The following is a 24,965-nucleotide window of genomic DNA, read 5'->3' as shown; positions in this document are numbered from 1 at the left end:
TACTTATTTGGCTGAAATATATACTAATAGATTTTACCCTTTTTCTTTGTTCTAGAGCTCTGTTTCACGTGTGAATCGAAGGGTGTGAGTACTATTGGCTCAACTGATTTGGTTCTTAAGTTTTCCTAACATACTTGCTATATATATGCTGGTGTGAAAAAAGTTAATCAGTAAAAGAATAGCAAATCCGTAAAAGAATTAGTTAACCAGTATTTTTATGTGTGTTATATTTAGGTTTGATTGTTTTTTGCAACAAGAATAGATGATGGACATCTATTGTGTGTTTCTAATGTTCAAAATTTATTCGTATTGTTTAGTACTACGTATATAGTTTGTGCACATGATATCTCAACTTTTAGTCAATGATTTGATTTGATTATCTATCTAACTGTTGAGTACTTTAATTTGATGTCACTTGAAATGCGAGTTTACATTCATTTTGTAAAATCCTATAACATTATTTCCATAGCTCTTTACTTATTTTTAATTTCTGCTGTAGTTCCTAATTATTTTTGATAAACTGTTTTTTTACTTTCTATGGAGCAGGAAGGAGGTGATGATCGTACTTTTTGAGGGAGCCCTCAGAGTTGATCTTGGTAGTATTTTGTTATTTCTGAACAAATTCTTTCTAAACAAAAGTCAAATGATTCTATCTAATCCTGTTGCACCAACGTTTAAATTCAATATGCACGTATCCAGAGATAGAAGGTGGTGGTGGAGGTCATACTGTTGGTTATCCTCTTCCGAATGAGTCTCATTCTATCTTCTTCAATTCTTTTTATACTGCTGGCTACCATTTTAAAGAGTATCTTTTTTGTTGATAGTTATTAAGTGCTACATCAACTATGGTGGCTTTAAATTTTGGTGGGTAGACCCCGACTTTGTACTAAATCCAATAGTCTTTAGTCATATTTATAATTCTTTTGATTGACTTAGTGAATGTTTGTGATTTGAATAATAGCTTCAAAATGGTTTTGATTCTTTAAGGTAATATTTTTGAGTGAGAGTATGCAATTTTATTGTTGATAGTGCAAGAAATTTTTATTAGATTAATGCTTTTTAATAAGTGCTTTCTGGCACGGGCTCATTTGTTGTGAACATATTACGTTGTGCCTTCAGGCACGGGCAATTATGAATTGAAAAATTGTTTGTTCAAATTAAACAAATCAAAGAATATACTTGAGTTATTGTTTTCCGTATAATTGAATTCATTTGACAGAAATTAATATATTGCACATGAGTCTAAAATTTATTTGTGCGAACTTATCGTTCGAGACATGGACTAGTCAAATAGCAAGACCTGAAGTGGGTCCCATAATCGGTGCTTTCGCACACGCTTTCCCTCCTTGGGCCCACGCCCGGTCCGAAGAAATTTGTGGGCGGCCTTGACTCCACCCATTCCGTCCCCCAAAGGGTTCTATTCGTGCTCGTCTTCTTTGGTTGCCATTGGCGTCCATGGTGGTGGTGCCCTAATTTTACAGATGATGAAGACGATGGCGACTAGGGAGGGGGGCATCGCCACAATTTCGACCGCATCAATTGCCAAGTCATTGTTGTTATTGTTTTTGTGGCTTGCGATCTCTGTGACGAGCGCAACGAGCCAGCCTTCTGGAATTGACGAAGGAGATGATGGCGGAGGAGCAGTATTCACAGTGAGTTCCAAATTCGCGGGGATGGACCGGTCCCTGAGTGCCATGAAAGCTCACGATAGCCTCCGCCACCTTCAAATGCTCGCAGGCGTCGACCTCCCCTTGGGCGGGACCGGCCGCCCCGATGCTGTCGGGTCACCACCTCCTCTCCTCTCTCTCTCTCTCTCTCTCTCTCTCTCTCTCTCTCTATCTCTCTCTCTCTCTCTCACACACACACACGAACCACAAACACTTGTTTTAAACTGTTTCTTTTGATAGCTCAGATGTCCGGCCAACTTACAGTCCACGAGGCTTAAGCAAAGTCCTCTCCCTTGGGGGAAAAAAGTTTCAGTGTAACGGTCATTTGTAAAGCCCTTTCACATGCAGTGTGCCCCATGTATGTGTGAGTCCCACTTGCTAGCTAATACTGGATCGCCAAAGACCTGATTCCATTTCTTAATACCTTCCGTCTCTCTCCTAAGGGATCCAATCCGAACTCCTTCCCTCACTTCATTCACGATAGTCGGTCGAGTGGCCACTGTTCCCCTTTATAGTTGAGTTTCGCCTGGTTCCTTGGCTTGTAATCAAGCGCGAATCAAATGAACCGGAATCCTATCTACGGGCCTCTACCTAAACTCTGAAATCGGTAACCTCGATTGTCATCCCACAAAATTTTACTCGTCCCTTAGGGGTTGATAGCAACTGAGAGGTTTCAAACCTGAAAAATTAGGAGAGATTGAGAACAATGCCCTTAGTCACAGGCGTTAGGCCAATCCCTTGGGATTGACACTTACATATGTTTTTTGGTTAGTTCCACACAGCTCAATTAAAGCTGGAGGAAAGTACTGTATGGACCTGCCCCTTAGGACTTGACAACAACTGAGAGGTTTACAATTTCTTTTGATAGCTCAGGTATCCGGGCCATCTTACTGTCCACGGGGCTTAGTTAAAGCCAAAGCAAAGTCCTGTATGGACCTGTCCCTTAGGGGTTGATAGCAACCGAGAGGTTTCAAACCTGAAAATTTAGGAGAGGCTGAGAAGGCGTCAAGCCAATCCCTTTGGGTTAACAGTTACGTGCATTTTTGGTTCATCTTATTGTGATGTTTGTTGTCAACAATGCTTTTATGGGGTGAATGAGTTCAAACAAGTACTAGCGCGAACCCCTGTACATTGAAAGAGAAAAATGAAACATAAAGGATTTGAGTGAAGGGCGTATTTCTTACCACAATGTATGTAAATAGAGATAGATAGGTTAATAGATTGGAATATTGGATTGATCCCTACTAATAGGGTTTTTCCAAATTTTGAATTATCTTATTGTTTGGACCGATTTGATTTAAGTAGTTAAAAACATTATTGTAATAAAAAAAAATTAGGTCAGGCCACTTTTCGGACTCAGTGTATATACTACAGGCATGTGGGGATTCAATTAAGAGATTTTCGTAGCTGCATTGCTGGGCTTACTGAATTGAAACCAAATTGCCCGAACCACGGTGGTAACCCATGGAGCTACACCCTCCTCCAGAGGTTACCGACCCCTCAACTCATGTAGTGCTGACTCATTCTGTTTTTGGTAAATCAAGGAGAATTCAATTGCCCTAATCATTACTAGTTAATTGCTGCATTTCTGTTTATTTTGACTTACTTTTTTCTTTTCATGTGCCTAAATTTTGCAGGCTTTACTATGCTAGGATAGGGATTGGGACACCTTCTAGGGACTACTATGTGCAAGTAGATACCGGGAGTGACATAATGTGGGTTAACTGCATTCAGTGCACAAAATGCCCAAAAAAAGGCTACCACGGTGTATGGCTCATCTCTACCATAACATTCTCTTCATTCTTGTTATCAGCAGGGAATATACAAACTTAAAAGTATATGTTCCCTTGGTAATTGTTTCTTACAAACTTTTAGAAACTATTGTTCTGTTACAGCTGGAACTTACGCTGTATGATCCAAAGGACTCACTCACTGGAGAATTGGTTTCTTGCGATCAACAGTTTTGTGTGGAGATAAGTGGAGGTCCTGTATCCGATTGTAGTGCTAACGTGTCCTGTTTGTATACTGAACTATATGGGGATGGAAGCTTCAGTCTTGGGTACTTTGTGAAGGACATTGTACAATATGATCGAGTGTCTGGAGATCTCCAAACTAAATCTGCAAATGGAAGTGTCATCTTTGGGTACGTTGATGTCCCTGTGAGTGTACTCTGCTGCAACAGCCATGTCATCTTCATAAAACTTAGTCTTGCTTGCTATCTAAAAATGTGGATATATACTTGTTTTGGTATAAACTGTCTTTCTCGCAGCTTCCAGTTTTTTCTTTTTCAATCTTCTTTGGTTTCTTTACTGTCCTAAAGGTTTCCTAAAGTGCACTAGGCTTCTAAACCTATCTTTTTCTCTTATTTGCCATTCTTTATATGACAATTCAAATCTGTGGAAAATTCTTCAGTGAACTCATATTGTAGTTGAGGAGGCACTGTTTTCTTTTTCGGTCATAAAAGTTTTGGTACATCTAGGGAATAAGGCATTCTTTTTGAGACTTATGATGTTTTGAGTAGGTGCGGTGCCAGACAGTCTGGGGATCTAGATTCATCTGATGAAGCACTTGATGGAATACTTGGTTTTGGAAAATCAAATTCTTCTATGCTCTCACAACTAGCTTCGACTGGAAGAGTGAGAAAGATGTTTGCACATTGCTTGGATGGTGTAAATGGTGGTGGTATTTTCGCAATTGGACATGTTGTTGAACCAAAAGTTAACACAACTCCTTTGGTGCAAAACACGTATGTATTTGCTCACTCTGTGATCTGGATAAGTGTTATGCACCTTATTTGTTCCATTTATTTCTCCTTTTCAGTTCTTGATAGCTGTAATGCTGTACCAAAAATATTTGGTGAAACAGGATGATTTTTAATTTCTCAAGAAGGCACTATCAAGTATCTGAGTATTAGATTAATTCAGAAAAATAGAATTTGATATTCATTCCTAAAATTATAAAACGAAACTAAAGCAATCTAAAGTGAATGCATGAATGTATGAAGAGGGGATCTAGGGTTTTGAATCCCCCCTTTCCCTCATAACAATAACTACATCAATTATCAATTAGTTATTCAAATCTCCTTCACACTGTTAGGGCTTGCAAATCCTCCCAGGTTGCCTAAAAATATTTGGGGGATTGCGCATACATGGAGAGGTTTTCATGTAATTGTGCCTCGCATGGTAAGGAAAAAAGTAATTGCACATACACGGCCCCAATAATTTCATGGATGAAGATAACCCTTTTGCTGCTGCACTTTGTATGGATATACCTTGCTCCCTGTTTCACCAAAGTACCTCCTTAATCAAAACAATTAGGTTTGCCTCCGCTTAGTCTTCTCATACTCCCTCCGTCCCTATTTAATTGTCCACTGCGGTTTTACGTGCATTTTCAATGGCTTATATCTCTCGACTTATATTGCTAAAAATTGCAATATGGATTTTGTTTGATAGATCTCAATTTTTTCTATAAGACAATGATTTAAAAAACATAAACCATAATATACGTCGAGAGATATAAACCGTTGAAAATGCATGCAAAACTGTAGTGGACAATTAAATGGGGGCGGAGGGAGTACTTTTTTTATTTTCGAAAACACGCACTTGCTTCTTTTATGAAACTTTGCTGCACTTTGTATGGATATATTTTGCTCCCTATATTGTCAACGGAGAAGCTAAATAAAAACAATTGGGTTTGCTCATACTTTTTTTTTTTTTTTCAGAAAACAAACTCTTGCTCCTTTTATGAATTTATAACAACGTTTTCAAGGCCATTTTGGGGCTCGCCTCGAGGCAAGGCATAGCAAAAACGCCCATGGGCGTTGATTGTTGGGCAGAGAACTACGAAAGTGTTTGCCCGTCTATGTGAGGCATATAGAGGTGTACGCTTTTCACGCCTTTTTCGTGTAGATGACGAAGGGGAACACATTAGAAGTCAGTACATGAGAAGAATTGGTTCATTATAAGTGTTTGGGGCAAAGATTGAGGGTTTTCGTGTATTTGAAAGACGACTTAGAATGCTTTTAAAAGGGATCTATTAATGCACATTGTCTCTATGTGTCTATCCTATTTGAGGCACATTTGCATGGTGCTAACACTATCCCCCTCTTTTTATGGCATTTTAACAAAATTTTGTTTTTAATGGATAAAATGTAGAAACTCCAAAGGCTTATGCTTGAACACCTTGAGGCTTACGCCTTGCCTCATGAGAGGTCAACAGCCTCGCCTTGTGCTTTCGCCTCAGAAAACTTTGATTTATAATGCACCTTGTATAGATATACCTTGCTCCTTGTATTGCCAAAGTAGCACCTTGTGTTTAGGAAACTAACCGTTGCACCTTTACTCAAAACTTTTGCACGTCCAGTGAAAATAACTTGCGCCTTACGAAATCAAAGTTGCACTTGAATATGAACGACTAGATTGGCATTGTATTGTCAAATCCAACTTTTTGTTTTTTGGAAACCTATCCTTCCACATTTCATCAAGTTTTATTGCACCTTGAGTGAAGATAACTTGCTCTATCAATCCAGGGGTATACTTGCCTGTGTAAATTATGAATACTGTTAGAGCTTGTCCCACATTGATTGATTACAACCTCCAAAACTAGTGGATGAGCCTTAGTAGCAAGATCCTTCTAAAATGGGTGTGCTCCCAAGATGAGAGCTTGACGGGAGCTCCCCTCGAGACGGGAGCTCGCTCCCAACTAAGATGGGAACTTATTGGGCGTTAAGGCTACTATTCTCATACTTTTAAGGGAGTTATGCCATTGTGGAAATTAAAATATGAAAATCTTATCACTCAAGAAGTTTTGCAAATTGAAGAAATCTAACTCCCTACAAGTACCCTTTAAGATTGTGAAAATTCTCATAAGTAATCAATTTTCCTTCAATGGTTCAGTATTTAAAGATACTTTATATACGTATTTATATGAAATCTATTTATGCTCCTTGGGCGCTCCCAACCTTAGGAGTTTTTAGGTGCCTCTGCTCCCCTGCACCTGCTCACGCTTCCGCTCCTGCCCCCGCTCCCGCTTCGTGCTACTAAGGTATGAGCCTGGGCGGCCTCTTCACTCATTGACAATTGGTTTTGAGTTGGATGCTTTAAGAGCATATCCGATGGGGTTCTAAAATGGTTGTAGCCATTTCCCCCTTTAACACCAAAAAGTAGTTTGTTAGTTCTAAAATAGAACCAAAGAGTTCCAAATATTAACTAACTTTCCCTCCACGTCATTTTCCCCTAACTTCCTCAACCCTAATTAACTACTACTTCCATTCAAAAATATTTGTTGTGTCCGCCAAACGAGGAGATAAAGTAGCCGTTGCAAAAAATTAGAGCTTCCTCCCAGGTTTTCATCACATGGGTCTAAATTATTAGTTTAAAAAAAAAAATTTGTATCCCAATGGCATTATTTTTTTACTCTCTCTCTCTAACTGTCATCGTCAACAACCCTCTCTCTCATTCTCTCATTGTAGATCACCAAACCCCAGGGGGCTCTGATCGATCCATCTCTCTGTTTCTCTCAAACCGGCGCCGAGAAAGCACCCCCTTTCTCTCACACACCGGCGAATCCCCTCTCTCTGTCCCAATCAAACCCTATTTCTTTGAAACCCCATGAAACCCTAACCCCATGAAAAGGTCAGCTCTCTCTCTCTCTCTCTCTCTCCGTCTATGTGTGTGAATCTCTCTCTCTCTGGAGCAAGATGAAACCTTAACGCCGGTGAAAAGATGATGGAAAATGGCAGCACCCGATAAAAGGCTATAAAAAACGTGGATTGGATGGTTCTAAGGCCCAAGCCTTAATTTGGCATATGCTGGATGATGTGGGCCCTACCTGGGATATTAATTAGGCATTGGCTGGAACATTAAAGGCTGTGACTTTTCATGAGCCTTGTGTCTTTTCATTTAGGGAAGTTTGACCACATATTTAATGCATTCAACCCTTATGTATGCATTCATCCTATCCAGCCATCTAGGGAATATGAATAGTTATTTGCATCCAGCCATCTAGGAAATAGGAGTAGTTATTTGCATTCAAGTATTATGGAGTCTATATAAGTCATGTAATCTCAAGAGCTTGAATTATGATTGATTGAATGAAAATTTAGCTTTAAGCTTTATGATTGTGTGATGCAATCTCATTCTTTGGTGTGATGCTAAAGAGGCCTTAGGTGTGATGCCTTTGGTAACCTAGGTGTGAGGCCTAGATCTATCCTTCTCTTACTCTTCCCTCCTTAAAAATACTGTTCACGTCTACTATTCACAGTCCTAAAAACAGCCCCTTTCCCTCGTCTTCGGTCATACTTAGCCCTATTCCAATCTGTACTGCATCAAAAGATCATGATTCCGGTGACTGTGGACCTCATTCCAGTGAGATTAGAAAATTCCGGCCCTTTACCGGTGAGTTTCAGGTACATTGCGACATTGCGATACAATTTCTGGTAGATGGCAGTTAGGTATGATGAGCTTTCAAGGATGGCTATAGCCATTTGGGGTCCCAAATATACAACCCCATATAAGTCTTTGCCATTTTCCATCTCCATTGGAGCATTGAGTTCTATAATGTCCATCCTCGTTGGAGCATTGAGTTCTATAATGGGGGATGGAAATTGGCTATACAACCCCCCATTGGACTTGCTCTAACATGGTATCAAAGTTAGGCTTTCGGAGTCTTTTGGACAAGACTCTCTTGATTGTTTGTCCCGTTGTTTGTGCCTTAAGTGCACCTTGTTTTGTTATTTGTTGTGGTCCCTATGGATTCATTGTTTACCTCTTCACGTGTGGGTTAAGAGTCGCACGTGCGGGGGAGTGTTAGAGTTTGTCCCACATTGATTGATTACAATCTCCAAAACTAGTATATGAGCCTGGGTGGCCTCTCCACTCATTGCCAATTGGTTTTGAGGTGGATGCTTTAACAAATACCATGTTTGTGCAACGACTTTTCCTCTTTCGAAATCCTTCACCATAAGTGCACACTTGTTTGCCCCAAAGTCCACTGAAACGCAATTTCCCCAAAAATATTTACGAGTTACACGCGGCATGGAGTCCTAGACTATCTTCTTCTAGCACGAATCAACTTACTTGTATGATCCATCTCAGTGGCACAGTTGGTTTGATAGCATGACGCATCTTGCATACTTTAACCTATCTCAACTTGTTATCTCAAAGCAAGTACAACCCGTTGTATGATAGTGCTTGAAATCTGGAAAACAAGCACAGGCAAGTAGAAAATATTAAACCAATTTCATGAGCTGAAACAACCCGTACTTTTCATACAATCCAGACCTCAATAATAACATTGCACATTAGTAGATAACGAAAGTCACTCGAAGTAATAGCTTCATCTATACACCCTAGACGAGGGGTTTAGCCGGCCATGGAAGAGGGAATCCTTGCGTCATGAATGGTGGAAGCAATCAATCTTGAAGGTTCTGCGCTTTTGTAGCTCTCACTTGCCTCCCAGAATATTTGGCAACCCTCAAAACAGCCTAGGGTTCCTCCTTATATAAAAGCTCATTTAAAACCTTGTAATTAAACCCTTTGGTGCGCACCATATCAGACGTTGAGTGTTTGGGTGCTCGGGACTACTGGTCTGGACACGTGATCCCTAGAAGTTTCCAGCGGAAGTAAAAACGTCTATGAGGAGATGGTTATGTCACGTCTAGACGCCTGTCTAAAGAGGTCCAAAGTGTGTTAATCAACCCGTTTGGACGCGGGTGATGCCCGTCCTGACGCTTGAGGCATTTTTCGACTCCTGTCGTCCTCCCAAGCTTCGGAACTTCAAGAATTCATTATTTAGCTCCAAATTCGGCACATATTTGAGCCCTTACATGGATAACAAGTATCAAACTCCAAGTAACACAATAAATAGATTTAGCGAACCTAACTTAGGGGGGTGCATATGTCAACATTAATGCACCTATCAGTTCTCTCTTAATTAGTTCTGTTGGTTTTGCTGTTTCAATTTTATTGTGTATTGAGGATTTATTCAATCTGTTTGACTTGTTACCTAAATGTTAAAAGTTTTTAGAGTTTGAGTAAAGTGGTATACCAATTGCGAGGATGCATGTACCTGACCTGCATCTTGAAAGAAATCATTATATTATGTGCTTGACATCTTTACATGTTTACCTACAACTCTTAAAGTTGAAGCATGGATATATATCCTGCTTAGCTTGTTACCTCGCTAAAGAGAATGAAACTGGTTTCCTTAACAATGTATTAACGTGTCATTCAAATCGTGTGGCAACTTTACATATTTTGTCATAATCTTCTCTCTCATCATTACTATGTAAGTAAAGTTTGTGAATAACCTTGTGTGTTTGGTAGTAATTGAAGAACACATTCTCATAGTTTAGATACTGATAATTGGATGTTGTTTGGGGCTTAAAAAAATTCTGATAGACAATAAAGCTTTTCAGTTTGGGTTGTCTTACCAACAATAAGGAAGAATGCTGTTTCCTTCGAATGTCTAGTTTACTTGTCTATGTCACTTGTCTATGTCACATGCATTTTGCTTTTTGTTGTCATTAATGTATCTGATGTGTTTTTGTAGCTTCTGTTCTACTTCATCCTATATTGCATGCATTAAGCTAAACTTTGTGTAATAAATCTTAGGCCGCATTACAATGTCAATATGACAGCAGTTGAAGTTGGTCGTGAGTTTCTAAATCTTACAGGAGATGTCTTTGAGATTGGAAACAAGAAAGGGACAATAATTGATAGTGGTACAACTTTGGCTTATCTTCCTCAAGTGATTTACGAGCCGCTAGTAAAAACGGTATCTTCTGTTACATTGTTTTAGTTGTTTCATGATATCAAATTAGTTTGAAATCCCTTCAAATTCTGACATGTCGGAAATTGTTCTTAGATACTCTCTTGGCAGTCTGATTTGAATCTACGCACTCTTCATGATCAGTATTTATGCTTTCAGTACTCAGAAAGGTAGTGTATTTTATTGTTGTTTTATATGTGGGTTTTCCTATTTTTTACTTCGTTCGGGATGGAGATGTATTCCTCAAATCAGAAAAAGGGGTTAAATCTTAAACCTTTGTCTCAAAGATGCGACCACAGAGAGGGACCATTGGGATGCAACTCAAAATTGCGATGGCAGCCCAAACTTGCTTAGAGAAGAGCCGCTCAAAGAAAAGATAATCTAGAGATTCATTTTGCTGGTTGCAGAGAGTGCAAATAGGGCTATTAATAATACCCCAACTATGAAGCTTATCTATAGTTGTCAACCTCCCTTTGCTAGCCATCTAACTTTTTTGAACCTTTTTTTTTTGCTTTCGGTGATAATTTTGTACTTTAGATTTCGCTTGTCATTACAAATGATTAATTCAAAAAACTCGACACGAATCTTACAAATGACAGAAAAGGTAGTTGGCATAATTTAAGCCAGATTGCCTCTAAGCGTGCCTCATGCTTTCGCTGAGACTGCCCCAATTGAGTTGAAAGGGAAGTTTTATGGCTGATTTACGGTTCAACTCTATATTCTAATCGGTTTGCGATTAATAAGTTTTCCTTCTCTAAAGTTGCAATGTTATGGATTGAGCTGCTTTGTTTGGATTACTATTTAAGATGATGGATACTCATGTTTATCAGCCGCTTATATATATGTATACAATCCCCTTCTACTAGGGGATCCCTCATTTTGTTAAAATGCGGACTTCCCATTTCCGAGTCATATTGTGATAATCCAAACCGTTCTAACTTGTTTTTAGAACATGTTTTTAAAGGTACCCACGAGAAATCAGCTCAAAATATGACCGGGAAGTGCTTGATCTAAACAGTTTTTCATAAAGCTTGACATGATTTGTTCTATGTAAAAAATGTTTGGATTAAGCATTTACCGGTTATATTTTGAGCTGATTTCTAGATGGTACCCTTAAAAACATGTTTTAAACAAGTTGAACGGTTTGGATCATCAAAAGGCTCCAAACTATGAGGTCCACATTTAAGGTCCTCATTTTAAGGTCCTCATTAAAAGGCTCACTGTGTGTGTATACACCACGGATCCCACAAGGGATCCCGCATTTTTGCATTTTAATAAAATGCAAACCTCCCTTTTCCGATCAAATTTCGATGATCCGAACCGTTCAATGCGTTAAGGTTGTGATTTTAAGGATCCCCGCGAGAAATCAGCAAAAATAAAAATAAAAAAAAGTAGAAGAAGAAGGCTAGGAAGTGCTTCATTTGTGTAGTTTTGCATTGAACCGAGCAGTTTTCATTGAACGGTTCAATGAAAAATTGCTCGAATGAAGCACTTTCCGGTTTTTTTTGTTGTTGCTAATTTCTCATGTTCTGAACAAATTGAACGGTTTGGATCATCAAAATTTGATCAGGAAAGGGGAGGTCCGCATTTTATCAATTTAAGGGATCCCTTATAGGATCCAGACTAGTATATATACATATACATATATATATACACACACACACACACACACACCACGGTTCACATGAGGGATCCCGCACTTTCTTACGGTGCGAGACTCCCCCTTCCTGATTGAATTTCGATGATCCGAGCCGCTCAATGTGTGCAGAACGTGATTTTAAGGGTACCCGTGAGAAATCAGTAAAAAAAATAACCGGGAAAGGCTTCATCATTTTTTTTGCTGATTTCTCGCGGGGACCCTTAAAATCACGTTCTGATCACTTTGAGCGGCTCGGATCATCGAAATTCAATCGGGAAGGGGAGTCCCGCATTTTATTAAAATGCGGGATCCCTCACTGGAACCTGACTGTATATATACATATATATATATATATATATATATATATATATATATTATATAGTGTAACAGAAGTTTTGCATGATTTATTTGTTTTGTTTTTGCTACACCGGCATCAATGACGATTTTCCTTTTCTCTCTGCGTTTAGATATGCTCGAAGAAGTGTTGTTGACGTGAATGCTGTGTTACAAGTTCTTGATATGGTTGCAAATTGTTGTCTAATTGAAATTTTACGTGCTTTTTGTTTTGTTTTTGCTATACACTGCAGCGTTGATGATGGTTTTCCTCCAGTAACTTTTCATTTTGAAAGTTCGCTTTCTTTGACGGTTTATCCGCGCGAGTATCTATTTCCCTTTGTAAGTACCCTAAGATGCCTGCTAGTACACTTATTTTGTTCGTCACCGTTTACATGTCACTGGAGTGCTTTTACAAAACTCACATTAGAATGACATTAGGTGCTTATTTTCTTATGCAACCGATAGCACCGATAAGAATTTTGCTATTTCTGTGGCAGTTTATATTTAGCAACTCATGATATTGATTTGTAAATAAATTACTGGAGATTTGGAATGTGGCTTCTTATCTCCAACAATTGATTTCCTAAATAATGTGCATAAAATTCCTTACATACAAAGGATGGGTTGGTGTCATAAGCTATGATAGCTTTGAGCATGTGCATTCGTACTTAACAGTGTTTGATCTTATATTCTTACTTTTTTGAAATAAAAATGAAGGCAAAACCGCAAAAGTGATTTCATATTAGTCAAATGCAACAATTGTGATTAATCTTGATTCACCTATAGATTCTTATCGTTTTTGGTGGATCGTGAATCGAATTGCTACTCGAACAGCGAATCGTAGGATTCATCACCAATTTTACATATACCTTGATTCACCTACAGTTTCGTATTGGTTTTTTTCGTGAATCGAGAATCGTATCGCGAATTGAATCATGAATCATACGCAATATGATGATGTACTCATATGGCTCTTCTTATATCTTTGAATTGTGTATTCCTACTTTTTGTTTTTGCTTCTTTAACTTTGAGGTTTCGTTGTATTGACGGACCCAAATGAAAATATTGGTCAAAAAAAAGAAAGAAACAAGTACAAGATGATTAGAGGACAAGTTCACCAGGGAAAAAAAATAGGCAAGAAAAACCACCTAGCTATATATTATGTATCGTTCTCCAATCTGTAGGAGCATAGGGATTCCCTTAGAAGGAGCTGATATAGAAATCCATGAACGGACACATAGGAAACCCTTTCTCTTAAAGAATGGACATCTTCGAATTTATCCTAAAAAAGTCGGCTTATCTTCCAATCCAAAGATATCAAGGTTTACACTTCCACGACATTCTCTCAATTGAAGATTTCATCAAAACCCACATGAACAATCAAGAGAATTTCAATGCTACTTCAGAGAACTATCCACAAATCCCCACCAATTGAAATGACTATTGTCATAAAGCTCAAGCCAATGGCCAAATGCAAATATAAAGGATGCATGGAGTTTTCAACCCTCCTACATGGTAGGGGTGGTAGTAGAATCAGTAGATTCACTTACATACGTTTCTAAAAATTCTGTTGGTCATGAAAGTTTTATGAGCCAAACTCGATAGAAAATCCTTTTACTTTAAGAGGCACAACCACATTTCCCAATAATCATTCGATTGGATAAAGTGATCATGTCCTACCACGAAATGAATTACAAGAAAAAAGACCTGAAGAATGAAGTGATCACGTCCTGTCATCAATAATGTTAAAAATTCAGCCGTTTCATGGTCATCAAGATTTAAACTGAAGTTTGATGAAATTGGTGCTAGTTTTGAGACAGTGTCTTAGATGAAATGGTGGAGAATGTTATCTTTCCTGGACATTGCCGAACATCTTATCCTGTCTCATCCCATCTATCATTGGTGCTATCTGCCTTTTCTTGATTACACAGTGTAATACACACTTACAGGTCATGTGTCTGTTATCATGCAGATTACTTTTCAATGCTAATTCACTGTTTGCAGGAAGGCTTATGGTGTTTTGGTTGGCAAAACAGCGGGATGCAATCCAGAGATACCATGAACATAACCCTTTTGGGAGGTATGCTCCAAATAATTCCACACGTTTGGCGGTGTTGAGTACTATTGGTTAAATAGTCAGATTAATACTTTTATTTTTGTGATTTGGCTAGGCCTGAACTGTTATTTTTGAACGAAAAACTTTGAATTTCCTTTTTTCTGTTAGGGTAAGGTATCATCGTTCGGAAGATCAAACTAATGATTTACATTTCCCCTTCACAATTTTCTTGAGAAACAATATACAAAATAAAAAACTTAAACATAAGGGAACTCATCACACCCTGATATGGTAATGTCAGTTTTTTTAAAGGCTCTAGGCAGATATGGCGCCATGGTCTCATGGAGCCTTTGTGCAAGGCTCGAGTCAAGGTGCGTGCCTCATCATAGTGAGGCGCCATTTATGAAAAGAGAATTATAGGAAAAGCTCAAAACGTAAGAAAATATTTTAAATTTTTTAAGTATCATTAAGCATTACCATTTCAATGTTTACATCACCCAATACTAACCAAAACATATAGTCCACGTAAAGTTAATGTATTAACGTTTGCCTTTGGAAATGTAATAAATGAAAATGACAATCAAATATTGAATCTTGCCCGCCTATTCATTATCCCCAACGTTAAGTACTTCATCTTCTTCTTCACCATTTGATTTTTATCGGTCCATGTCTTCTTCTCCCTCATCAAATCTCTATTTTCCCATTCTTCCCGTTCATGTTCCTCATCTATAAGTCGAAGTGAAAGTGATGGTTTTGAACTCGTTGCCGTTGCTTTTGAAGCACTTGGTGTTGCCTTTGAACCCATTGGTAACACTTTTCATCATCTCTGATAGAAAGGTATTGGAGCATAGCCTTAATCCACCCTAGATGCATGAAACCCCCACCACCATAGTTACCGCCACCACTATCATCACCTTTACATTGCCGTTGTAGCCTCTAATTGAACCCCTCTCTGTGGTTCTCAAGCAGTCACCTCAAGTTTGGCTTGACAGGTTTAGTGGTGCAGTGTTACAGTTGCGTTGTTGAGCTCTCATTTTGAGCATTATGTCATCTCTATTCCGTCGGATTGGGGGAAAGTAGGGTTGATTGTTTATGTGGATGATATTATCATTACTGGAGATGATCAGAAAGGTGTTAATGAGTTGAAACTGTTGTTACAAAGTAAGGTATTACTTGGGTATTGGAGGTAGCAAAATCCAAGTAAGGGATTAGTCTGTCCCAAAGGAGGTATGCATAGTCAAGAGGAGACTGGTTTATTGGGGGCGAAACCTGTGGAGACTACTATGGATCCAAACGTCAAACTTTGTGTTGATTAGAGGGAGATATTTTCTCATCCGGACCAGTATTGCCGCTTGGTTGGCAAGTTGAATTAGCTTTTACCAATACACGCCCTGATATCTCATATGCTGTTAGTATGGTAAGTCAATTTATGTCATCTCCTCGTCTTCCGCATTGGGAAGCTTGTCTTTGTATTGTGAAGTATCTCAAGGCTTATCTTGGACGTGGCCTATTTTACCGGTCTAATGGTCATTATGTGTTGAGGCCTTGACAGACTCTGATTGGGCAGGATTGTCGTATGATAGACGGTTGACAACTGGGTATTGTACTTTCATTGGTGGCAATCTAGTTACCTAGAAGAGCAATAAACAAACCATCTTTGCAAGATCTATCGCAGAAGAAGAGTATCGAGCCATGACTCACTACATGTGAGATTGTATGGTTGTGAGCTTTACTTGAGGAGTTAGGTTTTGGTGTGCAGTTACCTAACCCTATGTATTGGTGATAATCGGGCAGCAAAACATATCGCTTCAAATCTAGTATTTCACTAGAGAACCAAGAATGTTTAGGTAGGTTGTCGCATTATTCGAGAAAAAAATTGATGATGGTGTGTTGGTTACTCTTTTTGTGACTGCAGGAGCTTAGTTGGCTTATATCTTTACCAAATCATAGTTCAAACCTTGTTTAGAGTTATTGTGTAACAAGCTGGGACTTTGTGGTAACTATTCTCCAGCTTGAGGGGGAGTGTTAGGATATTGTTAGTTTTTGTCTTGTGAATGAGGTATTCCATAGTATAAAATGCTGATTAAAAAAAGATAGTATAAATTATAAATATTAAATAATAGTCATTTGTGTTGGGGTTAATTAACACCCTAAACACTTTTCATCATCTCTGATAACAAGGCTGCTCTCTTAACTGTTTCGATAGGGATCATTCTCAGCAATTCTTGGCCTTGCCTTTTCTATTTCCACCACACCCTCTGGGTCATAAGAGTAGTGACACATAAGAGGCCCTATGTTCATGGGTTTCTTGGGCTTGGACTGAATAGACTTGATAGACATGGAGTTACTTCAGCGAGCAGAAGGCTTCTTAGCCCGGGGACTGGATTCTCCAGCATCATCAAAATTGTCATTGTTTTCAACAGACCAAACCATCGTAAGAAAAGAGAAGAATAAATAGGGAAGATCACAGAAGAAGTACCAATTAGAAGAAAATCGATGTAGAGAAAACAGAGCATACCTTACTGATTTCCCAGTTCAAAACACCCCTTCCTCCAGGATCTGTAATGATTTGTAACTGCTGGGGTTAAAGATGTAAGCCTCTTTAATTTGGAGGATTTAATTGAGTGCATCTGAGCCTGTAATACTTTATAAATCCATGGATGATATGGAATCTTAAACATATCTGGAAAAATTAGGCAAGGTGAGCGCGTCAAGTGCGCTTCAAGAGCTGTACCTCGCCTTAGGGTATTCAAGGCCGTCTGCGCCTCAGCGCCTAGGTGTGTGAGGCGCATGCCTTTTAATACGCCGCAATCTAATGTTTTGGTGTTAGGTTCTGAAGGTCATATTTTTCTAGTTTTAGAGTAGTTTACATGATCAATAGCTGTTACTCATCTTGTGGTTTTACAAAATTTGTTGTCATATATAATTTTATGTTTTCTGTCTGAATGTCTAGATTTAGTTTTGGCTGTAAATGTGGTTGAACTCGATCCAACTGGTTGTTGATGCTATTGCTTCTAGACTGAGTTGTCTTTGTTATTCTGAAGCCTGAATTTACTTCAATTCTGCAGATTTGGTACTCTCAAATAAGTTGGTCTTATATGATCTTGAGAATCAAGTCATTGGATGGACGGAATACAACTGTAAGTGCATTCATCCTCTTTTCTTCTCCCAATTCATGTTAAATATGTTCTTTTGGTGCCTGTTTATACTCATGGGAGTTAGCTAATTAGCAACCACACGGAGAAGCCATCACGAGGCTTTTCAAATAATGGTGGACACAATAGGCTGAGAAATGTTCAAAATATTTGATATCTGAATCACAGCAGAAGACACAAAATGCCCAAGGAATGTTATAAAAATATATATCTACGGTGAATGGATGTCATGCCTAGCAAGTACCTATACATGGTTAGTGACAAATTTCCATTAGCAAATTAGCTTGAGATTGAGACGACACTAACACACTTCATCTTCATGGTACCACACACGAAACGGTGTTAATTCAAGTTTTCTTTTTGGCATAAAAGGAACTACATTTACATGAAACAGCAACACAAACCATAATTCTGTATATAACCCCAACCACATAGAATTACTAAACAGAACAATGAAATGAAAAATAATAATTAAAGCTACAATCAATGGTGAAAGTGCAAACAAAATCAGCAGCCATCAGAATTCAGGTTCAAGCTTCATCCCTTCACATTGGCCGGTACAAGGGAATGGATATGTCAGCTTCTGTAGGCGGTAGGAATTTTACAAAAAGCTGCAAACGTCGCCACTGCTCGAACATGAGAGATTATACTGCTATGGCGGTTACAGTACTAATTTGAAGTCTAAATATTTGAATTATTCAAATTGATTTTAAGCTCCTCTTAATCTTTAATTAACTTTATTTGTAAGTAACACGAGATTGGAATTTCTGATGATGGGTTATTGGGTTAGTATATGTGATTATCTGCATGGACAAGTTAACTACCTCTGATCTTTTCGTCATAGAAACCTGTAGAAAGTTCAAAATGGTGATCCAGTTTTTGGTAATGGATTACTTATCAAAAAAAAAAAAAAGGTTTTTGGTAATGCAAGCCCTTGCAAGTCTCTCTGCAGGTTGGGAGCTGAGCAAACTAGAATTACGTGAAAAATAACGGTGGGGGTTCAGAAAACAGTCACGGGGGATTTCAAAAATGGCCTTGTTGGTGGTGGCAGACAGCACTGGCACCCTGTAGTGTTTTAGGTGTAACTTGCATTTGGAAACTCGAAACGATGCACCGATTATTGGATTAGAACCTAGGTCGATATAACAGTACAAGCATATGCATGGGTCGGGTTGGGAGGGTTTAATGTGCATTTTCCGACCAACCTGTCTTTGGAAGGTTCACAAATTTTTAACCCGCAGCCAACCCACCAACTTTCAAAACCAGCGGGTTGGTTGAGTTTCTTGGCGGTTTCGACTCAGCAGGCGGGGTTTGAATTACTTAATCATTTGGTTTTTTTTTCCTGAGTCTCTGGTTGTTCACAACCTATTTAATAAAAGCTCAAAAAGAAAATCTCTTCTAAAGAAAAACATAAATTATGACTTAAACGTACTTTCATTGTTGTATAAAAATAGTAATAATGCATTGACATCCATAGACAACATGTTCTATATTTTTGTGTTGCAGCGGCCAGTGGCTATAAGCTTCCTAGAATCTTAGGCAGTGGGTCATCAACAGTGTGCTCTAAGAAAAAGATGGACACATTAAAAGAGGTGGGGTAGGTCTTGATTATTTCATAGAATTAGTTGGGGTAAACACACTGTGGTAGGCTGTGCTCTTAACATTGGCATGATTGTATTCTATTGATTGTTGTTGACTATGTAAATATAGCAGGTGGGATCGGGTAGAAGGCGGGTTAGAGATGTTTTACCTGCAGCCAATCCAACCCATTGAAAATTTGTGTTTCACCCTTCCAACCCAACCGCTTATAATTTCAACCATTGATTTTCGGCGCCGATTGGCACGGGTTGGGTCAGTTTTGAGGGTTGGCGGATTTTTTGCACATCCCTACCAATTGCAGTCAAAACTTGTTTGTGAACGGATTTTAGCTACAAAATGACCTCATTTTCACATTCTGTAGTTTTTTCCAGCAATGACACCTAATTGCTATTTCAGCAATAAGACCTCCTAGACAATTCCAAACTCCAAGTGGACCAAAAACTAGACAATTAAAGCTCCAATATTCCTATTTGTCACGGGGAATTACCACAAAATGGTCGCAAAAATGGCATTAGATAGTTTCAGACTTTCAGGTGGCTCATGGTTAGACGATTTGCACCAAGGTTATGAAATGTTAGAAGTCTAGTTCTAGGTTTAAGTTTAGAATTCTCAAGAAGTGAGATGTGCTTGAGAATTGATACATCCAAGCTTTGCTGTAAGATATGAAACACGACACGATGCTTTATATCTTGCATATCATTAGCAAGGCACCCTCTCTGTGATTGTTATGTGAAGTTTCTCTTCTTTCTCCGCCATTTCCTTTCACCATTTTCCCCCTCTTATTTTCTTGAGATTTCCGATTTCATGTGAGCTACTTGTTTGTGTCATACCCTTTCTTTATTTGTGGAAATTATATATATAACTCTTTATCGAACACAAACCATAGCTAATGGGCATCTACATAAATCTCTATCTAACCTAACTCATAGACACCCATAGCTAATGGCCATCTAAACATGTTAGCCATTTAGGTGGTGTCACGAGGCACGGAGGAGCTTCACCAATTTACTCTGATTACCTTGATTAACAATAGTTAGCCTGTGGTTAAGATTAATCAACCACAGCTGGGGATAGTTTATGACACTTGCTTAATCATGCCTACCTGTACTTAATCACGAGATACTTAATTAGTTGTGCCTAACCCTAATCAATCAAGATAGATTGTCGTTCAAGGTTCAATTCATAGCAAACAAAAAAAAAAATCGTTAAGCACGTTGATTAAGAAATCAGAGATCAGGAAGCATGTATGACACCTCAACCAGGGGCGGACCCACCTTGGGGCACGTGACCCCATGCCCTTTAAAAAAACAAAAAAAAATTCAATTTTGTGTAAATGTATTATATATGTCAAATATATGCAAGTTATCATTGTTTGGTGCAGTGGTAAAGAACTAGTCTTGGGAACGCGAGCTTGTGGGTTTGATTCCCCCAGTTCCCATTTGGTTTTTTCCCTGTGTTCGAGTCCCCATTTTGCATTAGTTTTTCTCTCTCTTTTTTTTTTTTTTTTGTTTTCAAAATCTTAGCAATACGCTTCAACTTTCTTAACCAAGGTTTGGGAAAATAGTGCGTATGCTCCAACTTTCCTACCCAAGATTTCCCCCACTCCCTCGATGTCTCCGATCATTTGTGTAGTGCAAAATATGAACTCGCATATTGCATTTGTATACTTTTAATTCTCGAAACTTATACTCATAGAATTAATAATGGGAAAATAGATGATGAACATGTGATAACTTTGTTTTAACACATATAATCGAGATGCGCAAGTTTGCCTAAGTAGCTGGTTATTAAAATACATATATACTTTAAAATTGTTACTTTATCATGATTGCTAAAATTATTTTGGTGTGAATGTGCTTAATTGTAACTCATATATTACGGTTACAAAGAAAATTGGTGCCCCCATTATGTCAAATTCCTGGGTCCGCCACTGACTTCAACACAACTCTTCAAGAGTAGAATAAGGGGCTGTTTGTTTGACCGGATATGGGCATCGGATTGAACTCCATATCCAAAGCAACTATGCATTCAGGGTTCCTCAAAAGATTTTGCCCTGGACTAAACATCCATCGGATGTATAAACTTGCAAAGTGTGGGATACAAAGACCATGCCGGGTGTGGTATTATTAATCTGATCACATTTGTCAGTTGAGATAACATATCTTATGGGATATCCATTCGCTACTAGTCCCTTGGAACAAACTGGCCCTAAGGGCATCATTCCATGCCCAAGTCACTATAGAACAATAGAGCACTACCATGGGCGAAGAATGATAGGGTATGATTTCGAAGTAATACTTCTGGCTTTACAATGATTTAAATATTTTGCCGCAGGCAACATGTGATCGGTTTAGGTATGACTTGTATATGTGGTTGATTTTCAGGCTCTTCAAGCATTCAGTTAAAGGATGAGGTCACTGGATCGGTACATTTAGTAGGTGCCCACTATCTGTCTCCTGCTTGGAGGCTGAGCACCCAATGGTCTATAATCTTCTTGTTGACAACTGCTCTGCTGCATGATTTAGTTTACTGAAGTTCCACCAGCAATTAGAAATCCAGATGCCAGTAGTTAAGAGTAGAAACTATCAGAAACTGATACAACCTCATAAAAAGATAAGTTGGGTAAATGACAAATCAGATTGCGCAAAAAGAAAATTATACTAATGTTTTTGGGAACTTTGGGTTAAGTTTTTGCTCCCATAGTTGATTATTAGAGACAATACAGATCTGTATATTGGAATTGTGTAGTTTTCAGCTGAATTTAGTGTATATGCTGTATGTATATATGTATTGTATGTATGTAATAAACTTTTTTTTTAACCTGATTTATAGCATAAGCAAAAGGGTGGTTGTTTTGCTTTCTTGGTGGTTTATTTTTTTTACCGCTTGTGAGGTATATTCTTCATTCGCTTTTTGTGCACCTTTCTTAACTATTTCATGGGACTGGGAAATCTAGAAGTGACCAATGTATATTTTGGTAATCAGTCATTTGCGAAAGCATTTGCATCAATAAGATGAAGCAAGTATGTCTGTTGAGCTAATGCTATGTTCATTTGTTTACTGACTGAAAAATGCTTTTTGACGAGTATCTCTTTCTTTCTCATTTTCATACTCAAATTCTTAACGGAGAAGTTCGAGTGGCTAGAAATAGACATGCTTACGGAACTTGGAACCCAGAGCATCGCATCCGCATAGTGTTAGCCACTCTTTGACCCTTGGGATTTAAAAACTGAGTTACCATGTCGATTGTTTCATAGACATTATCTGACATAGCACTTGATTGGTTCTCGGTGTTGGACACCTTGGCGTAGGCATACAATGTGCCCGTTTGTGTTGCTATAAGAGACTAGTTGATGACCCGAGGAGAACCAAAACAGATGTTTGTCGATTGCAGAGGAGAGTCAGGTTTAAAAGGCAGTAAAGAACTTGCAGTTGCGGTACGTGAAGCGCTTGCTCTCCAATGCCATCTATGCTAGAACACGTTCGACAGTGGAGTGCATGTAGAAGATGGTGGGTTACACGATAACGGAGAAATCTAGTGAAGCTAGAAAACCATACAGACATCTTCAGAGAGAAACCGAGAGAGGGGTGGGGTTCCATCCCCCTTTCCCCTGCCGCCCCACTTCCCAGCCTCCTCCCCGCTCCCCCTCTCTTCTCCTCTCTCCAGTCTCTTCTCTATCCTCGTAGATCCGGGTTGACTCTCTCTCTCTCTCGGTGTTTAGATCTCTCCAATCTCCTGCATTTTTTACTTGACCATCACCAATCTATGATGGATCTCAAGCTCTGGCTTCCAAACATCCAATGGCTTCTGAAGAAGACGGTGGTGGTAGGTTCTCGACAGCAGCTTAGTGACGGCAGCAGCGGTGGCAGAGATGGCGAGGCGACCGAACTGGTACTTCAGCAATCCTCTTGAGCGGACTATGTTGGGTTTTCAGTTCTTGCGGCTTTTTGGTTAATTTTTTATGTTCTAGTTGTGTTTCTTGTTGGTTTTTTGTGTTTATTGTATTTCTGTAAGGTCACTTTTGACCGTGTAATCGTTCTAATTTTTATATATCTACATTTGGTGTATCCTTGAGAAAATCATACTGTATCTGCACAAACAATCATAACACCTGCAATGCTGATGAAAATGCCATTATTCCACAAAACGCCTTCTCTCTAATCCAAACAAAAGAACCTATGCTCTCGAAGCCAAATACCCAGTGGTGAATATGCCCTTGTCGTAGAGGATATCTAAAACCTCTTGATCCTGCGCCACCTTGCCCGTCTCCAGGGGCGGGACCAGGGGTGCAAGCGGAGGTTCGGGCTCATGCACACCTCCCAATTATTCTATTATTGCTATTGTAGTTTATTTATGTTTTGTTTGTAAAACTTATGATGGAAGGTCCCCTCAAAACTGTGGGTTTTTTTTTAATAAGTGAACTGTGTTATTATATAAAGATGATATTTTGTTGTTATATTATGAGTACATGTGATTTGGTCCCCCTACATGAAGAATCATGCGTCTGCCATATCTCTACAGTCTATGGGCCGACCATGACCCCAAAAAATATTATGTGCGAACCACTCCTGGATTTTATATTTTAATGCTTTAAGTGTGTTTATTAATTTAATTGCGAAAGTTTAAGGTTGATTAAATATTGAGGCTTAACTGTCGTGAGGTTCTGTTTTTGCCAATAAAAAAGATGTGATATTTGGTAAAATATTAGCCCTTTTAAAAGTAACCTTTACCTTCCACAAAAAAATGTAATGGAGGAGATAAAAAGGAGAAAATAGGTTTTTTTTTTCCCCCCCTTTAAAGAAGAGAAGAGAGTGGTTAAATGACAAGAGAAATGTGCTTGTAGAGAAAGAAATTGAAGAGAGAACAAAATTGATGTGCTTAGTGATATTTCCACGAAATAAAATTACATTTAGAAGGTTTAAAATGTTATTCAAGAAAAGAAAGGGTTTGTTAAGTTACCAAATATGAAGGGGAGATGCAAATTTTTATAGACAGAAGGAAATAGAATACAAGGAGGAGAAGCATACCATATTAAGTTACCAACTCTTCAAAAAGCTTAAGCTATTAGGAAATGAGTCCGACAATGTATGTCAAGCTTATCTAAAAATAGTGGGAAAATTTGTCGGAGCGCCATTGATTAGATTGAAAAACATTGAATACGTCCCGAAGAATGTATATAAATATAATTCGAATACTTTTTTTTTTCCAAATGTATATATTTAAAAACATATTTACGATTAGATAAAATGAAAAAAATCTTGTATGTTATTATTTGGCCACGGTTTGAGCATTAAACATATTTATAATTATATTATTATACGGTTTAGGCTAATTTTAGTATTCTTCTTTTATTGACATATACTCCATGGTATGTACATTATATAGTGTGGCATATTTTTAACAGTGTATTTTGCAAATCTAGGAATTAATATTCGTATCGTAACAAACAAAAGTAACAGTATAGGCTTTGGTTGTTTAGACGTAAAGTATTTTTTACCAAAAATATTTTAATTAATTTCCGGTGTTTGGATGTTGAAATATCTAGAAAATGAGTTTTTTTGGAATTTTTTTACGGCTTCGGTTGTAAAATGTCTTACCCTCGAAAAAATGGTAAGTTACTTTCCAATATGTTGGACGAGTTGTGCGGCGAATGATTTTCTCTCATTCCTTCATGGACACGTGAATGCAACTGCAAAATTTCCTTTATGTCTCTCCTAGACTTTCTTCAAACAAATACTCACAC

At 38.4% G+C, this 24,965-nt stretch overlaps 1 protein-coding gene and 2 long non-coding RNA genes across 3 annotated transcripts; 1 reads left to right on the top strand and 2 right to left on the bottom strand.

Annotated features, from left to right (window-relative positions):
* The first annotated feature begins 1,314 nt into the window (after positions 1 to 1,314).
* Positions 1,315 to 22,080, top strand: LOC131300779 (aspartic proteinase 39). The gene is made up of 10 exons (XM_058326762.1): positions 1,315 to 1,783; positions 3,305 to 3,434; positions 3,563 to 3,810; positions 4,189 to 4,413; positions 10,280 to 10,442; positions 10,533 to 10,606; positions 12,663 to 12,750; positions 14,416 to 14,491; positions 17,536 to 17,607; positions 21,606 to 22,080. Exons 1-10 carry the CDS (start codon positions 1,482 to 1,484, stop codon positions 21,752 to 21,754), a joined length of 1,527 nt encoding a protein of 508 aa, XP_058182745.1. The 5' UTR covers positions 1,315 to 1,481; the 3' UTR covers positions 21,755 to 22,080.
* LOC131300780 (uncharacterized) lies at positions 2,298 to 2,995 on the bottom strand. The gene is made up of 2 exons (XR_009191062.1): positions 2,644 to 2,995; positions 2,298 to 2,346 (listed from the first exon to the last, which is right to left on the bottom strand). It is a non-coding gene; the product is annotated as an uncharacterized LOC131300780 (long non-coding RNA).
* On the bottom strand, positions 16,728 to 21,599 carry LOC131300781 (uncharacterized). Its single transcript, XR_009191063.1, has 2 exons — positions 21,157 to 21,599; positions 16,728 to 20,474 (listed from the first exon to the last, which is right to left on the bottom strand). It is a non-coding gene; the product is annotated as an uncharacterized LOC131300781 (long non-coding RNA).
* Positions 22,081 to 24,965: the final 2,885 nt, after the last annotated feature.

Source organism: Rhododendron vialii, chromosome 9a (genome assembly GCF_030253575.1).
Source record: "Rhododendron vialii isolate Sample 1 chromosome 9a, ASM3025357v1".
Classification (NCBI taxonomy): Eukaryota; Viridiplantae; Streptophyta; class Magnoliopsida; order Ericales; family Ericaceae; genus Rhododendron; species Rhododendron vialii.
This window is presented reverse-complemented; position numbering and strand designations above follow the sequence as displayed.

Coding starts and splice junctions, on each gene's coding strand:
- LOC131300779 (XM_058326762.1), top strand. CDS start 1,482: ATGATGAAGACGATGGCGACTAGGGAGGGGGGCATCGCCACAATTTCG. Junction 10,443..10,532: donor ACGAGCCGCTAGTAAAAACG/GTATCTTCTGTT, acceptor AATTGTTCTTAG/ATACTCTCTTGGCAGTCTGA. Junction 12,751..14,415: donor GCGAGTATCTATTTCCCTTT/GTAAGTACCCTA, acceptor CACTGTTTGCAG/GAAGGCTTATGGTGTTTTGG.